This window comes from Scyliorhinus canicula, chromosome 17 (genome assembly GCF_902713615.1).
Source record: "Scyliorhinus canicula chromosome 17, sScyCan1.1, whole genome shotgun sequence".
NCBI classification, from domain to species: Eukaryota; Metazoa; Chordata; class Chondrichthyes; order Carcharhiniformes; family Scyliorhinidae; genus Scyliorhinus; species Scyliorhinus canicula.
Genome location: NC_052162.1, coordinates 50,947,426 through 50,965,803, shown reverse-complemented (window position 1 = coordinate 50,965,803; position 18,378 = coordinate 50,947,426). Strand labels below are relative to the sequence as shown.

Below are 18,378 nucleotides of genomic sequence, written 5' to 3'. Positions count from 1 at the left end.
CCATCATCCTTCAACAACTCTCCTCTGTTGGCCCACTCAGCAGAACTGCCCTCACTTGGTTATACTCTTACTTATTCAATAGTAATCAAAGTACCTCCAATGCTTCTCTTTCTACCCCATATCATTACCTCGGGAGTCCCTGAGGATCAAAATCCTTTCCTCATCCGCATGCAGTACCTCAGTGACTTCATAGGGTCAGATTCCATAAGTATGTTGACAAAACCCATCTCTCCCTCCTTGACAGTATTCAAATTACCAACCTCCATCAACTTCAACTCATCCGAACTCTTCTGCCCAGGGCCCATGCCCCTCTCATGTATGATCCTTGTACTCATTGACATATTTGGGGGTCTGACAGCCAATGCCTCAAATATAAAATTCTCTTTTTCAGATTACAAACTCTTCAAGGCCTTGTTTACTCTGTAACCTTATTCACCCTAAAACTGTTCCAGATATCTCTTTTCCTCCCACTCTGGCCCCTTGTGCATCGCTCAGTTTCTTCGCCCATATTGGTGACTGTGCTTGGGCCTTACATTCTGGAATTCCTTTGTAAACCTCTGGTCTCTCCAACTCCCAATCTCTTAGAATAAATATTTGGTCACCCCATCTTCTTTGGCTTGGGTTGACTACGCTTCTGTGCAGGACTTGGATTTGTTCTATGTTTTATAAACACAAGTTAAAGAATAGAACCGTACAGTATAGATGCAGGTCATTCAGTCCATCATGCTTTCACTGATTCTTCTCCTCCTCCTCCTCATCTACTCTATCAAAATTCGAATTCATTTTGATCAACTTTTATAAAAGTTTAGCATAACATTCTTGCTTTTGTACTCTATGCCACTATTTATAAAGTCCAGAATTCCATACACAATTTTCGTTAAATAGCCTCCTCAAACTGCTTCTGCACAACTCGAAAATTAAATAATTTTGTTTTTATTGCCCCGCTCCATCTTTTTCAATATTAGATCTCATCTGTCATATCTGTTTGCTTATTTCATCAGTCTAGGTCACTGAACTACACTCGCAATGTTGTTATCGTTGCTGTGAAAGATCAAGACTAATTAGAGTAAAGCTAGCACAGAATTTGCTCAAATGGCATCTTAAACTTTTCTTCACAAGGGAGCAAGTCATTTAATTGGGTTGCATCTTGAAGAGGTATATTTAGGTACAAAACCTATATACCACATTTAAATAAAATCCCAGGGTCAACATGAGTTCCTGCTTCAGAGGCTAGTACCTTTCCACAGACAAACCTTTGCTGTGGCAACAGACAAAACTCCCAATGACTTGGCAACAAGGACGTCTGCACTCAGAAGTTAATTGGTATCAGACAGCTTCTGCTTGTTATCATCACAGAACACAGGACAATCGGAGTCTGGGGAGTTAGCACTCAGGAGTATACTTAATCTAATAACTGGAAGTTTAGAGATGAGTAAGACACCTATGTGCCTGGTGATATTATAATACTATGTACCTGCTTGATTGATAACTATACTCATATGTAATCCTAATTATTAGTTGTGAATGAACATAGTTTTTCAACAAAGGTATTCTTTTGATTGGTATATTCTAATTACCCGAGATAACATATATAACATATGACAATCACTAACTATTGGCACTATCTGGTTGTGACAGGACTTCAATTAATGTAGTGCATAAATAAGATATCTTTTATAAAAGCCCATCACTCTTGTAATGCTATGGGCAGCGCAGTAGCACAGTGGTTGGCACCACTGCTTCACAGTGCCAGGGACCCGGGTTCGATTCCCGACTTGGGTCACTATCTGTATGGAGTCTGCACGTTCTCCTCGTGTCTGTGTGGGTTTCCTCCGGGTGCTCCAGTTTCCTCGCCCAAGTCCCGAAAAACGTGCTTGTTAGGCGAATTGGACATTCTGAATTCTGTGTACCTGAACAGGTACTGGAGTGTGGCAAGTAAGAGAGTTTCACAGTAACTTCATTAGTGCTAATGTAAGCCTACTTGTGACACTAATTTTTTTTTTTTTTAAATTTAGATTACCCAATTATTTTTTCCAATTAAGGGGCAATTTAGCGTAGCCAATCCGCCTACTCTGCACATTTTTTTGGGTTGTGGGGGCGAAACCCACGCAGATACGGGGAGAATGTGCAAACTCCACACGGACAGTGACCCAGAGCCGGGATTCGAACCTGGGACCTCAGCGCCGTGAGGCAGCTGTGCTAACCACTAGGCCACCGTGCTGCCCTACTTGTGACACTAATAAAGTATAATTGCTCAATTCTTGTTGTGATCGGGGAGCTAGCAAGCCATCACATGGTAGCTTAGCTCCCCTGCTATAACTTGTAATAAAGAAGTTCATGAACTGGAACTCAATTCTAAGTATTGTCTGGTCAATTGGGCAGTAAAGTACTCTATAGTTGAATAACTACCGGTGAAACTCCCACGGCACATCTTTATGTTGTAATTCATAGAAACATTGAATAGTTACAGGGGAGGAGGGGGCCTGTTGTGTTTGTGCTAGCTCTCTACAAGAGCAACTTTCCTAATCTCTGCACCTTTTCCCTGTAGCCCTCTGTTTTCTCTGCAGATAATTACTTAATTCTGTTTCAGAGACCACAATTGAATCTTCCTCTGCCACACTCCCATTCAGTGCATTCCAGATCCTAAATACTCACTCTGTACAAATATTCCTCATGTCCGTTGCTTCTTTTGCTAATCACCTTAAATTGATGTCCTCTGGTTCTTACCTTTCTGATTGTGTCCAGGTCTCCCCCATGATTTTGAACACCTCTATCAAATCTCTTCTTAAATTTTCTCTTCTCCAAGGACAGAAACTCCAGCTTCTCCAAATCTATCCATGCAATTCAAACTCATCAACCTTGGAACAATTCTCATTTATCTTTTCTGCACCTTTGCTAACACCTTCACACTCGGGAGAACTGAAATATTGCTCAAGAGAAAGATGTTGCCTCTCCTTTTTGCCAACAATCAGCACCGTTTATCCTGATGATTGCAAGGCAAAAAGCTTTGGCAACAAGTCTCCCTTTTCAGACACCACTGCTTATTTTTTGATTATGTGTGTACTGAGCAGTCAACCTTCTTTGGCTTAACTGGATCCAATACCTAGACTTGAATGAAGTGTTCTTCCAACATCAAAATAATAATGGCTATGTCATTAATGCATGCTATGCACAATTTCCAGCTCTTCAGAACTACCTACCAGTGACTGGACAGTGGTAGTTTTCATTCCAGAGGACATTAGCACTGTATGGGAGTAACAAATGCAGATTCAAATTGATCTCTGCGCGGAGTGGCACTTAACGATAACTCAGCCCCTCCTGCTCCAGTATCTCCTCAATGTAAGGTGTCAGATAAGTATCGGACTCTGCCAAGTCATTTATTCCATAACAATATTTAAAGAAACATATTATCTTATCATCTTTAGCAACACTGGAAATGTCTACAGCCTGGTAAATTATTCCCAGATCCTTTGTCTCCAGATCAGGGGTAGATAGAAGAGCCATCCTGCCCCCGCTCTGAGATCTTTCGGGGCACTTGTGTGCTTATATGTAGCATTGACTGCCACTCTCAAAATTGTGTTTAACAGGTGAGTTAAATATATTCTTCTGGTTAATTGCTAATCAGTTGGTTGGGAAAATCCGATTCATAAATCAAACGTCGTAGAATAGAACATTCAGGAATATAACTTTTACTTTGGAGATTAAAGTGTTAAATGTAAGATAAATGGAAAATCTTGATTGAGAAACTGATAATAACTCTGATGTAAATGTAATTCAAACAAGCTTGGGGATGATCATACTTAAAAAGGTAACTTACGTGGGGCAGCACTGCCTCATGGCGCTGAGGTTCCAGGTTCGATCCTGGCTCTGGGTCACTGTCCGTGTGGAGTTTGCACATTCTCCCCCTGTTTGCGTGGGTTTCACTCCCACAACCCAAAGATGTGCAGGGTAGGTGGATTGGCTATGCTAAATTGCCCCTTATTTGGAAAAAAATTAATTGGGTACTAAATTTTTTTAAAAGGTAACTTACCTTCACCATAAGAGTTGATAGTGGGGAGAAGTCTTGAATGGGTGACCGATTTCTGGACCTCTTCATCAGGGCAAAGCGCCTATCGCTACCTCCATTAAGAAGCTAGCAATTCTGGGAAAGAGGGTTGTGAAAATCCATTAGAGATAGAAATTGGTGTTCATGAGAGTTGCAGAATCCAAGAGTTTTGTTGAAGGTAAAATTTGTTTGCATTTCTGTTTAAACCATCCCAAAGGGCAGCACGGTAGCATTGTGGATAGCACAATTGCTTCACAGCTCCAGGGTCCCAGGTTCGATTCCGGCTTGGGTCACTGTCTGTGCAGAGTCTGCACATCCTCCGGGTGCTCCGGTTTTCTCCCACAGTCCAAAGATGTGCAGGTTAGGTGGATTGGCCATGATAAATTGCCCTTAGTGTTGGGTGGGGTTACTGGGTTATGGGATAGGGTGGAGGTGTTGACCTTGGGTCGGGTGCTCTTTCCAAGAGCCGGTGCAGACTCGATGGGCCGAATGGCCTCCTTTTGCACTGTAAATTCTATGAAAAGTGTGCCATTTTACCATATAGCGATTCAGGCTGAGCCTTGGTTAGAAGGTACTTTTGCTTAATTTAGCTGCATATGTTTGGTTACAGAAACAAGTAGTTCAGTTTAGAGAACAGACATGAGGCAGATTTTGTCTTGGGTAGGCTGCAACTCATTGGAGCAGTGAGAGCCAAAGTAAATTGATGCTCGTCAGGCTTTCATTGCGTGGGTTGCGGGTAGGGCTCAATCAATTTCAGTTTGGATTTGGAGAGGGAAAGCAGCTGTAAGATTTGCTACGGCTTGCAGCTGATGGAATAAATGTAAAGTGGTCCTTGCAGAACCTCATGGTAGAAAATGAGTCAGCAGTTAGTTTGGAAAGCTGTGGCAAGATAATTGGAAATTTGCCAGAAACCCATAAGCAACTGACAGTTGGAGGTCTGTAAAGAAAACTATAATCAAAAAGCTAATGGAAGGAGCTCCAAATGGAAGGAGCTCCATAGAGTATAACTTGGAGGGTAGCTGGAACACCGAGAAGAAATTAAAGTGAATTCCGGAGGACAGTGGTATACCTTTCAGTTGGCCCCAAGAAAAGTGACTGAATGTCGCAAGATAAAGGAGTAACTTATCTAGGGTGGATGAGTGATGGAAAGAGTACAGAACTCAGTTTATAGCATAAAACTATTTGAAGCTATATGGTGTTAAGTTAGTGGCGCTTGCTTTGCTTAATTTCTCTTTGCATAACAAAGTTTATTCTTGTTTAAAAGCATGAAATTTTGAGATACAGTTCTAACAGTTAATTTGGGTGTTCAGATTTTGTCTTTAAACAATCCCTAACAGGATCCATTCACAACATTTTTTTCTCATGTTAGCCACAATTAATCAACTTTGTCATCCTCAATAATTATATAATGAATCAATGGAACTAACCAAATAGTAGATCTATGCTTCTGTTACTAGATAAGAAAAGCAACTTAGCTAGGCAAACACTGTGAACTGGTCTACAGATGGCAGTGAATGTAGATGAACGTTAGCTTAAAATACACCCCATAACAACGAGGATTGCACATCATCACCATTTTGTTCATGTCCAAGTTGCACAGGTTGGATAAGAATTGTTCAGCCACTTAATTGGCTGGTTTTGCTGGATTAATTACGGTCATTCATTAGTTTCACTGATGTACACAAAATCACCCATATCCATTATATAACAGATGCAGCTCACAACGTGCAAGATAGTTTATGCATTTGATTGGAGGTAAACAAGTGGTTGTTTTGTGACAAAATCTGACACCTAGGCTCTTCCCAATGTCACTAGCTCTGCAGTTAGAAACCACCCTCTTTCAGCTATGTGAACCGACAATCTAATGTTGCAAAGAAAGTGAGAGGCATTCCACGCATGCAAATCTCGCATAAACATGCTGTGGGTTTGCAACAAACCAATTTTGGTTTTCAGTTTTTGATTCAATCCTTGGTGAACATTTATAAAAGCAGCCACTCCTTTCACACATTCAACCCAACTTCTGTGCATATTCAAATATAATTAGTAATAGACAGGCATAATTCTGGGATCCCAAACATCACAGATCCCAGTCTTCAGCCAATGTGATATGCCATCAAGTTATGATTGAGTGCACAGGATACACCAATGGATCTGTGCCCCTATATAATAATAATAATCATCATCATCTTTATGGTCACAAGTAGGCTTACATTAACACTGCAATGAAGTTATTGTGTAAAGCCCCTAGATGCCACTTTCCAGCGCCTGTTCGGGAACATTGAGGGAAAATTCGGAATGTCCAAATAACCCAACAGCACGCCTCTCGGGATTTGTGGGAAGAAACCAAAGCACCCAGAGGAAACCCACACAGACACGGGGAGGATGTGCAGACTGCACACAGATAGTGACCCAAACCGGAATCGAACCTGGGACCCTGGAGTTGTGAATCACTAGTGCTACCCACTGTATGATCATGGTTGTAGTGTAGTGTAGATAACCTGTTCTCCAGAATTTGCCATGCCTCTAGCCAAGCTTCAGTCTGACAACACTGGTAATTATTCTACAACGTAGAACAATTACCTAGGTATGTCCTATCCACAAAAGGGACAAATCTAACCAGGCCAACTGTCAATGACGCAATTTACTCGCAATCATCAACAGTGATCTGTTGGGACTGGTCTCTTGCTCTAATGGAGCACACCAGACTTCAGTTGTAACAGTACAGAACCAGGTCTTCAAGGAGACCTCAAATAATATGGTCCAGTATATGCTCTCAGTTACATCACACTGCGGTGGGGCGGAATTCTCCCATCAGGGATGCAGTCCTGTGATAGGGATGGGAAGTATATCCTGTGGCAGAGGCAGATACGAAATCCCGTGGTACCTTCCACCCAGGTCTTGTTAAATTATGCAGCCATAGTGATGTATTCCACGATGGGGCGGGCTGAATAGCGCAGACTGCCCCATCATATAAATGGCGCCTGGACATCTGCACAATACTAACAGTGGGATGTCTGGAAGGGCAGCCGTGGGGCCAGCGCCTAGGTTTAGTGACACATTCCTGCGTGTCCTCCTGATCCACGTGTGCCCAGGGAGTACAAGGAGGTTGGCCAGAAGAGAATGAATGTTTGTTCTGCCACATGTGATGACTATAGGAAATTTGGAGATATAGTATTGTGTATTTGGTGCAGTAAGGGTTAAAATCCTGGGTTAGTGTGTGTATGACTGCTGCAGTAGTTTTTTTTAAATCCTGGTTTGCAAGACAGCTAGGCTTTTGGGGAGCCAGGAATTAAAGAATCGTAAAAGCTAGGGCTAATGGATTTTTGTTTGGATAAAGAGGGTTCCCTGGGGAGTAGATAGTTGGAGACATTGTGTTTCAGCTAATGGGAGGAGACAAGGGCTGAAATAGTCAGATATTAGAGTTTTAGATTGAGATGTGAACAGGAGTCCAAACGCCTGCTCTCAATACAATTCAGTTGAAGATCTGTAAATAGACAGACTAGCAGTTACCTTCCAAAGTTTACGGAGTTAGTTTCTGAAGAAAAACAGGCAGAGTTTATGCATTAGTCTGACAGGGTCAGGCTTCTTTCTTGAAAGCTGTCTCAAAAGGTTTCTCTTTCTCAAAGTAGAGTTAAGACATCTCTGTAAGCAGACACAGGAATACTTGCTGTAATGTATTTAAAAGTGGATTTAGAGCAGAGGTGGTTCTGTTGTTTCAGTGGAATTATAAGATAGCAGTTAAGGATTGTGTCACTGAATTAATTGGTATTGTTTGAGGTAATTGTAAGATATTTTCTTGTGTGATGTTAAAGATATTTTAATACTGTGTTAGTAATAAAGTTTGTATTAATAGGTGCTGGTTTAGCACAATGGGCTAAAAAGCTGGCTTGAATGCAGAACAAGGCCAGCAGCGCGGGTTCAATTCCCGTACCGGCCTCCCCAAATAGGCAGCAGAATGTGGCTTTTCCCAGTAACTTAATTGAAGCCTACTTGTGACAATAAGTAATATTATTATTATAATATACCATATCCCTATTTTTGCGTGAAATCACTCCTTGAGTCTTACAAAATTAAGTAAAATATTGGGGTTTCTGTCCAGTATCTTAGCCACTGTTGGTGTCTGATCTGGGATCGCAATACAGGAGGAGTCTCACCCGATGGTCCCATAAACCATAAAGAAACCAATATGTCAGGGTACAAGGGCCTCAGTGGCCACGGTATAGTCATGCCTCACAACTCCACTACAGTGCATCTACTCTGCGGTGGAGTGACCACTTTGCCTTCCTTTACCCTTGACTAGACAAAGAACACTGCATGGAAGTGGGGGGGGGGGGGAAAGATGAATAAGCAGCCCTCACAAATCAGACACTTCTCTAAGCCTTGCATGTGGATGGCTCAGTGCTCTGGAGGGAGCTGATCCACAAGCCTTCTGCACAATTCACACTAGTGATGCCTTGCCACACAAAGGAAGGCTAACTTACAAGGCAAAGCATGTGAAATCAGCCAGATTCCAATGTTGAAATGCATGCAACTCTCAAACACATGTTCTGTTCTCTTTGAGCAGGATAAGATCAATCACAACCGCAGAGAATGGCAGAATATGGGAGGGCAGTGCCCACATCTGAGATCTCTACTGAATTCATGTAAAGGGCATCTGAACACAGCAGTGGAGCATGATCATGCCATTGACGTTGGGGAACTTGAACATCCATCGAGTAACGATCCATCCAATCTATGGAAACTGGAGAGTCAAATGTGCTTCCATGTTGGAGGCTCACATTCACAGGTGCCTCCAGGAAGAGGCCAAGCACTGAGCAGGCGGATTCCCTCTCAGGTATCAGCAATACCCCCAGTCTACAGAGGAAAAGGCAAGAGCTGCACATCTGTAGGGGCATCACAGTAGCCATTTGCACTCACCACCAGCTCAGGAACACCCACCGTGGTAGGTATTTGGGCTAGGTTAGGAAGGGTGCCACGGTTTGCAGATGATCATACGGATGTGTCCACAGCAAGGAGGTTCAGCCGATCCCCCCGGCACTTAGAGGACTGCTGGAAAAAGAGACTCATGCGAGGACAAAATCCGATGATGAGCCTCTGGAATCAGCCTTGCAACAGAATCAGAATCACAGAATACTACAGTGCAGAAGAGGCCCTTTGCCCATCGAATCTGTACCGACGCATGAAAGACCCTGACGTGCCCCCTTTGCCTGTGGTCTCATTCAACTTCATCCTCCATCAACACAGATGGAGCAGCTGGACTACAGAAGGACAGCCAAAGGAAGCAGGGACAATCCAGACCTTGATGCTCCAGAGGATAATGGGTGAAGTCAAAGACAACAGGGCAAACATTCAGCAGGCTGTCTCTAGCACTGCTGCAGATGTCAGGCAACACCGAAAAGTGGTCAGCCAAGAGGAATCAAGACATTTTGATCACAACTGTTTGCACAGGTGAACACATAATTATCACAATTCAATGTAGTGCATATATTTGCAGACATGTCTATTGGTTTTTTTCCCCTCGAATCCTTCTAAAGACTTTGCGAGCACATCCCATTTCCCCAAGCCATTCTCCTGCACATATCCAGTCACAAGTAACTTTGCAGGAAGAAGGGTAGGTGGCAGAGCCTTATGCAAGCACTCTCCCGTGCACATTGAGCCTTCAATCATTAAATGCATCTTACTGGCCTCTAGCATATTCAATACAGCTTGCTGCACTTCCTTTTCAGTTATCCAGTTGAGATGATCTGTATCTCCGCTCACCCACTGATGCAGCTTCCTTGATGTATCTGTGCCCATTCAATAGGAGGCTATCTTCATCGATTTGACCATCATTCATATAGTCATGTGGGTAGCACGGTGGCGCAAGTGGTCAGTACAGTTGCCTCACGGCACCGAGGTCCCAGGTTCGATCCCAGCTCTGGATCACTGTCCGTGTGGAGTTTGCACATTCTCCCTGTGTTTGCATGCGTTTCACCCCCACAACCCAAAAAGATGTGCAGGGTAGGTGGATTGGCCATACTAAATTGCCCCTTAAATTTGAAAAAATTAATTGGATACTCTTTAAAAAAAATTTTTAATGAATATAGTCATGTTCTTCATGAGCTCCCCCAACATTTTCCCTCCCCAGTTATCATGTCCTTTCCCCATCACCACTGACGCCAACCTCTGTGCCCCGATTAACAACCCTTCACCCAATACCATCAAACCCACACCCTCTGTTCCCTGTAACTTTGATGTCCTATCACTCCTACCAGAGCTCACTCCCCAGGAGTCAAGTGTGAGTAACATTCCTCACCTCCCGTCCAGACTTGGACTTTCCCATCCCCTCACTTTGCCTCCCTTCCATATCTCCTGCTGCCACCCATCGTGCAGCTCATGGATCCCACATCCAATGGTCAGGTCCCTGGAAGATTGTATAAAGCCTCAGTGAAGTCCCTGGAAGTCATTCTTAGCAAGGTCAAAGTTGTTGCATGGAGAACCCCCACCAAGTTGCGTTGTTGAAGAGACACATGGATGAGGCTCCACCCACCACGTGCAGCTCCAGGGTCCAATAGCCGTAGGCTCTCTCATCAGCTGTCTGCAAGCTGAGCAAGGCCCTTAAGTCCTGACTTTTCCACAACTGGTCCAGATATGTTCTCGACCAGCATGTCTCTCCGCTGGCATCACAGAGAATTGGAAGATACATGAATGTGACAAATGTGTGGCCAACAAGATGCATTTTAGGTCCTCTCGCTCTGTTACAAGCATTCTGTTGCTATGGTTATAGGCCACTTCATTTTGTTACTATAAATAACAAGAGGGTGAAGGTGAATCCAAAGTGTTTCTTGAAATATATTAAAGGATAGTAATAATAATAATAGTAATAATAACTTATTGTCACAAGTAGGCTTCAATGAAGTTACTGTGAAAAGTTCCCAGTCGCCACATTCCGGCGCCTATTCAGGGAGACTGGTACGGAAATTGAACCCGCGCTGTTGGCATTGTTCTGCATTACAAGCCAGCTGTTTAGCCCACTGTGCTAAACCAGCCCCTAGAGAGAGAGAATAGGACCCCTTAAGGACCAAGGTGGACACATACGGGTGGAATCGCAGGAGATGGCAAGATTCTCAATTAATATTTCTCCTGTATTTACCATGGAGAAAGACATGAAGACTTGGGAACCTAGGAGGGATAGTGGCGCTATATTGGAAACAGTTTGCATTACAGTGGAGGAGGTGATGGGCCTATTAAAACGTATGAAGGTAGATAAATCTCTTGGCCCTGACCAGGTATATCCAAGAACACTGAGGTTAGAGAAGAAATTACGGGGGCCCTGGTTGAGATATTTGTCTCATTGTTAGCCATGGGTGAGGTACCAGAAAACTGGAGGGTAGCAAATATTGTGCCCTTATTTAAGAAGGGTTGCAAAGATAAAACGGGGAATATAGACCGGTAAGCCTAACATCTGTGGTGGGTAAGTTACTAGAGAGGATTCTGAGGGATAAGGTATGCAGGCATTTGGAAAGACAGGGTTTGATTAGGAGTAGTCAGCACAGCTTTGCGCATGGGAGAACATGCCGTACAAATTTATTAGAGTTCTTTGATGAAGTGACCAGGAAGGTTGATGAGGGCAGGGAGTAGACGTAGTCTATATGCACCATATGCCTTTGATAATGGTAGGCTGCTCTGGAAGGTTAGATCACAGGGAATCCAGGGACAGCTGGCAAATTGGATATACAATTGGCTTGATGGTCGGAAGCAGAGGGCAATGGTGGAAGGATGCTTGTCGGACTGGAGGCCTGTGACTAGTGGTGTGCCTCAGGGGTCAGTGCTGGGCCCATTGCTGTTTGTTATCTAGATCAACAATTTGGCTGAGAATGTATAAGGCATGATCAGTAAGTTTGCAGATTACACTAAAATAGGTAGTATTGTAGACAGTGAGGAGAGGAAGGTTATCAAAAGTTGCAGCAGGATCTGGATCAGCTGGGGAAGTGGGCCGAGAAGTGGCAAATGGAGTTCAATACAGATAAGTGTGAGGTGTTGCATTTTGGAAAGTCAACTCAAGGTAGAACTTTCACGGTGAATGGTAGGGCATTAGGGAGTATCGTGAAACAGAGGGACCTTGGAGTGTGTAGAATGAGCTGCCGGAGGAAGTGGTTGAGGCAGGGAGATTGACAACATTTAAAAGGCATTTGGACAGATACATAGATAGGAACGGTTTGGAGGGTTACGGGCCAAATGCAGGCAAATGGGGTTAGCTTAGATGAGTTTTTTGGGTGGCATGGACCGTAGAATCTATGAAATACCAATGGCAAGCCGAAAATCTCCAAGATTATTAGAGACATAATTGAATGAATTTCACATTTATATTTTATCAGCTCCTAATCCCTACCATGTACCAATTTATAGACTATATCCCATGTTTAGCAGAAAGTTGCTTTATCTCATCGTGTCCTGATTCAATGACTGTCAATAAATGTCAAGGGAAGATGGTTAAATTCTCTTGTGTTGGAGATGGTTATTGCCTGGCACTTATAAAGCACAAATGTTTCTTGCCACTTAACAGCCTAAGCTTGAATGTTGTCCAGGTCCTCCTGCATATGGGCACCTATGTATCCAAGACACTGTTAGTAGTGAACACGGAGAAGATCCCCACCTCTGACTGTATGATGGAGAAATGATGAGTCATGATCTCATTGAATGTCAGAGCTAATATGTAGTCCGAAATGGCCTATGTCCGCTCCTGCACCTTATGTACGTTAATAAATGTCAATGTGAACAATAATCAGTGGCACCAACTCGAAGTAGCTTTCGATTCCATATTTTTATTAATTGAATTTGAATTCTGTTTGCTGCCATGATGGGATTTTAGCCCCACAGCATTAATTTGAGCCTTCGGAATAAAATTCCATTGACATTACCACTATGCCACAGGCTCTCTTTCATCGTTTGATGTTCCTTTGGTATTTCACAGGGAAATTAAGAGGAGAAAGTGATTTTAAAATGTTAAACATTCATCCATTATCATTAACTGGCCAAAATTGCACTTTTAACACCTTGTTCCGAAAACATACACCATCCCACACAAAACATGACGTGAAACTCAGCAAGACTGCAGCTCCCGGCTTGCAGCTGTGTAACAACTCCCAGAAATATTTTAATGACTAACTACAAAACTAGCCATTCAAAATGTAGCAGGACTTGCTGTTTGGAAGTCCTATCTGTGAAGGAAAAGGGTGGCCATACTAAACCCATTACTGGGATGTTAATGCAAACAATGAATAAAGCAATGGCAGATGTACCACAATTGTCAAGACAAGTAGGAGATAGAGAGTGATGCAGACTGAGGTGGAAAAAAAGAATAAAGTACACACCAAAGATAAATCAGAGAATCCAAAGTTTTTAAGATGATGCTTTGCAACCATCCAATTCCACCCACACAAACTAAAGTTCTTTTCATTGTGCTCTGTATACCATTATGAGAAATGTAGAAGTGGTAAATATCAGTTGAAGGACATCATTAAGTAGGAAAGGGATAGAGACTATAACCATGGAACCACTGCAATGCATAATTATATAAATCATGTGACTTTTTGTCAGTGTATAATTGCTACCTCACATGCAACAAATCTCTTATTTTCAACAGATGCTCTACGCAGCCAGACTTCAGAAGTTGCTTAAAACCAATTCTGGTCAAAGGCCCATTTTAAGCCAGACAAGCAAGCTAGCTTTTCATTTTTATTGTAATTTAAACGTCTGAAATATTACCACCTGAAGCAAAGGGTGCAACTTGCAGCAAGAGATACTTTGAGCAGCACACTTAAACGTTTGTTTAAACACCGTACATGGGCAGCAAGGTGATAATGGTTAGCACTACTGCCTCAGGCACCCAGGTTCGATTCCGACCTTGGGTGGCTGTGTGAAGGTTGAACATTCTCAGTGATTGGGTGGGTTTGACTGTGTGGAGGTTGCACATTCTCCCAGTGTCTGGGTGGGTTTCCTTTGGGTGCTCCGGTTTCCTCCCACAATCCAAAGAAGTGCAGTTGAGGTGGATTGGCCATGCTAAATTGCCCCTTAGTGTCCAAAGGTTAGGTGGGAGAGTGACCCCGAGTAGGGTGTGCTTTCTGAGGCTCAGTGCAGACACGATGGGCCGAATGGCCTCCTTGTGTACTGTAGGTATTCTATAACCATATATTCTATTAAGCTGAACCTGTTTTAAGAACATAAGAACTAGGAGCAGGAGTAGGCCATCTGGCCCCTCGAGCCTGCTCCACCATTCAATGAGACCATGGCTGATCTTTTTTGGACTCAGCTCCACTTTCCAGCCCAACGCCAGAACCCTTAATTCCTTCATTCTTCAAAAAACTATCTTTATCTTAAAAATATTTAATGAAGGAGCCTCAAATGCTTCACTGGGCGAGGAATTACATAGATTCACAACCTTTTGGGTGAAGAAGTTCCTCCTAAGCTCAGTCCTAAATCTACTTCCCCTTATTTTGAGGCTTTGCCCACTAGTTCTGCTTTCACCCGCCAGTGGAAACAACCTGCCCGCATCTATCCTATCTATTCCTTTTTTAATACAAATCAAGATAACAATTTCATAAAGGGATGAGCCAAGTGACAATAATTTGTACCATTATTAAAAGTAGCAAATTTAAATGTGAAAAAATGAGATAGTCACATGATGCAAATGATAGATTAGATATTGCACAATGAACAATCTTGAGAATTTATATTCTACATAATTTTCACAATTAATGTTATTAAATTGAGTGCTTCTCGGCCAAAGAGAATTATGCATTTTTCAAGTGCCAGGAAGCATGCTTTTGGAAGTCAGTCAATGTAAATGGATAATTAATGTAAAAGACTGAATATGTTGTTTATGGAGAAAGCTATTATATATTACACTAATTCATTGTTAGAATTAGAAATAAACTCAATCTATAATTTCATATTAATTCTGTAAATGATTGCATGTACAGTATTTTGAAGATTGAAACACGGCCTCCATCCTTACTGAATCATGTTACTCTTGTCACGTTATTTAAAATCTGCCAACAGTAAGAAGAGTAAAAGGTAACTTGAATGTACACTTCAACTGAAATTCCAAATTTCAACAGGTGGCAGGAGGGTGAAGAATGCGATTCACAGGCAACCTCCTGAGTTTGGCCGAAGTTTATTCTCATATTTGTGGACTGTAGGTTTCATGGATTGTCACATGTACCGAGGTACAATGAAAAGTTTTTTTTTGCGAGCAGCTCAAACAGATCATTCAGTACAAAGAAAATACAATGAGTTTGTGTGCATCGTTTTGCACAGTGACATAGCGAACACCAAGGCGCCAATAACAGAGGGTCAGGAACCACCTTCCACACTGACTCCATGAGCACTCTCTCATCTACTTCACATTCTCTCACATACCCAACCTGGCAAAAAGACTGCACTTGCCAAGCGCCGAGGTTGACTCTAGTCTAAGCAGCTTCACAAACAACTGAGCCAGGTTTCTCCCCCGTTTAGAAAATGAATATTTAGCGAAGCGTACGATGTTAGATAATTTCCTGGACAGACAAAAAAAAAGCAATGCTATATGAAACTTCTCCCACACTTACACGGTGTCCTGAGCTCAGTGTCAGCCGATACTCTTGTTCACCTCACCCCACAGAGCGTCACTTCAGCGCAGGCTCCAGAGACTCTCCTCCCAGTGAGTTGACGAAAGATATTCCAACCCGAGCGGGGGGAGGGGACAGAGGAAAAATATTCTCCAAATAGTAGAACTAAATTCCGATCCAGCGAGTCCGCACTGGATTGTCTTGGCGGATTTTTTTTTTCTTTGCTTCTTGTTTCGAAACTTTTTTAAAAATGTCACATTGCAAACTTTGAAAAACTGCGAAGTTGCAAAAGCGAGGTTCCGGCTGCCTCGTTGCCACTCAGTGGCTGTTTAATACCGCACACTTTGTTGCTTCACCTCATTAGAGAGCAACCAAATTCTGTTTATTTCGGGCATGCAGCCTTTGCAATTAATTCCTGCCTTTTCAACGATATGTTATCGGTATCTGCAGATCAGCCAGTTCAGTGGCGTTCTGATGAAGGATTAAGGACCTGAAAGATTAACCGTTTCGATCCACAGATGTTGCAAGACCTGTTTGGGTGTTACTCTTTTAAAATTTCAGTGACGTGGGGTATAGTTTGCATTTGTCTGCAAAGGTACTTCCCTTCTGAAGAAAGACCCATTGGTTTGAAGATGTGGCCAGTGCAAGCCACTGAGTACAGGAGCGATTTTTGAACTAGGAAATGGGCAGCAAGAGTTTTGGCTGAGCTCAAGTATCGAGTATCTCGGGTAAAGATAGGAGGCTGACTGTTCATTGGACTGTTGAAGCGTAGAGGTTACAAAGGTACAAATAAGGGTTTCAGCAGCAGATGATTGGAGGCAGGGACCCAGCCAGGCAATCATAGAATCCCTGCAGTGCAGAAGGATGCCGTTCGGCCCATTGGGTCTGCGCCAGACCTCTGAAACAGCACCCTACTAAGTCCCATACCCCACACTATCTCATAACCCTACCTAGGGGCAATTTAGCATGGCCATCTACCTAACCCGCACATCTTTGGACTGTGAGAGGAAACCGGAGCACCCGGAGGAAACCCACGCTGACACAGAGAGAAAATGCGAACTCCACATAGTCACCCGAGGTTGGAATCTATCCCGGGGGTCCCTGTGTCCTCCGGTCCTTACCACCCTGCCGCCCCTGTTAGTGGAAGTATATATCTTAGTAAAGCGGAAATCTCCTCCATCTAAATGTTGGGAAGACTAAAGCCATTCGGAAGAATTTTCCTAAAAAATGGCACAGTGACATTTTCGATGAGGAAATCGTTTGCAAATCCTGTCAGTCCTGAAGGCACGATCCAGATCACAAACTTTCGGCACTTTGAATTTTTTTTTCCCCATGAGAAAAGTGGCATGCCTGAGGCACAAAGTGTCCAATTCGCCTGCCCCAGGGATCATCTCAGGACTTCACATCATTTATAAAGCTCCACAACAGTTGCTTCCAGTCATTATTTTTAAAAAGTACTTTCATTCAATTGTTCACATTTTAACTTTTTAATTATAAAATACAACAAAATAAGACAACAAAAAAACAACACCCCCTCTATCATCCAACACTGCAGTAAGCCAAACCAGGCTCCCCCCTCCCCCTTAGCATCTGACGGTAACCAACTCTTAAAAAGTGTAATATAAACAAACCCCATCTCTTGTGGAACCCCTTATTCGCCCCCCTCAAAATGAACTTGACCTTCTCCAAATACAGGAACTCCATCAAGTCCCCCAGCCATACCGAGGCACACGGTGGAGTGGCTGACCTCCACCTCAACATGACCCTCCTGCAAGCAATCTGAGGTGAAGGCTAAAACATCTGCCCCCGCTCCTGTCTGCAGATTCGGCAAGTCCGACACCCTGAATATGGCTCCCAGCGGACTGGGCTCCAGGTTTATGTGCAGGATCGCCGACAGGGTGCTGGAAACGACCTCCAACTTCAGGCAGGACCAGAACATAATGTACATGATTGGCTGGGCCCCACCTACACCTTTCTACCCCCTTAAGTCAAGGGACTTTATCAGATGCGCTCTGTACCACCATTAGCTGTTGCAATCCTAGTCTCGCACACGAGGTTAAGGCCTCCGCAACACCATGCACCACAACCCCTCCTCCAGTGCCGTCCCCAGCTCGCCCTCCCACTTGGCCTTAATGCCCTGAATGACACCCTATCCTCCTCCAAAATCCTTCCATAGGTTGCCGAGATGACCCCCCTCCAACCCCATCACCGACAGAACCCCCTCCAACAACGAGGAGGGTGGTGCCTCTGGAAAAGTCGGGAAAATCTTCACAAAATCCCGCACCTAAAGGTAGCCCCCCACGGAATCCCAAACTTCTCGGTCAACTCCTCCAAGCTCATGAAGCTTCTAGAAATAAGTCCTTCATTCCATCACCCCCTCGCTCCTCCCAACCCCAAAACCTAGCATCCAGCTTCGCCGGCTCGAACACATGATTCCTTCGGATTGGCATCAGCTACGACCCCGGCCCTAACCTAAAGTGCTGCCAAAAGTGCCTCCATTTTGTGGTGATAAGCCTGTCAATAATATTGGTTATACTCTGCAATGCGACTTCGCACCAGCAGGTGACATCAGATATCAGTCTTGTGACATCCAACGATGGCCAGAAGGTTGTAAGGCGTACAGCAGGACAGTCACACATAAGGGTAGTTCCAGGAGAGTCTATGTAACTAAATCAGTAACTTTGTATAGCATTCTGATTGTTACTTTACCACGTGTCCATCAATAAATCATCATTCCAATTAAGT

At 43.4% G+C, this 18,378-nt stretch overlaps 1 protein-coding gene across 2 annotated transcripts in view; it reads right to left on the bottom strand.

The window, feature by feature from the left end:
* LOC119952068 (membrane transport protein XK-like) overlaps positions 1-16,317 on the bottom strand; it is a 40,490-nt gene extending 24,173 nt beyond the window's left edge. Inside the window, exons 1-2 of one of the 2 annotated variants that reach the window (XM_038775603.1) lie at positions 15,634-16,317; positions 4,031-4,141 (exon numbers count right to left, since the gene is read on the bottom strand). In XM_038775603.1, the coding sequence (XP_038631531.1) occupies positions 4,031-4,096 (66 nt within the window). In that variant the 5' untranslated portion in view covers positions 4,097-4,141; positions 15,634-16,317. The remainder of the gene's footprint in view (positions 1-4,030; positions 4,142-15,633) is intronic. The other variant, XM_038775604.1, reaches the window with a different exon arrangement.
* Between the last annotated feature and the right edge of the window lie 2,061 nt (positions 16,318-18,378).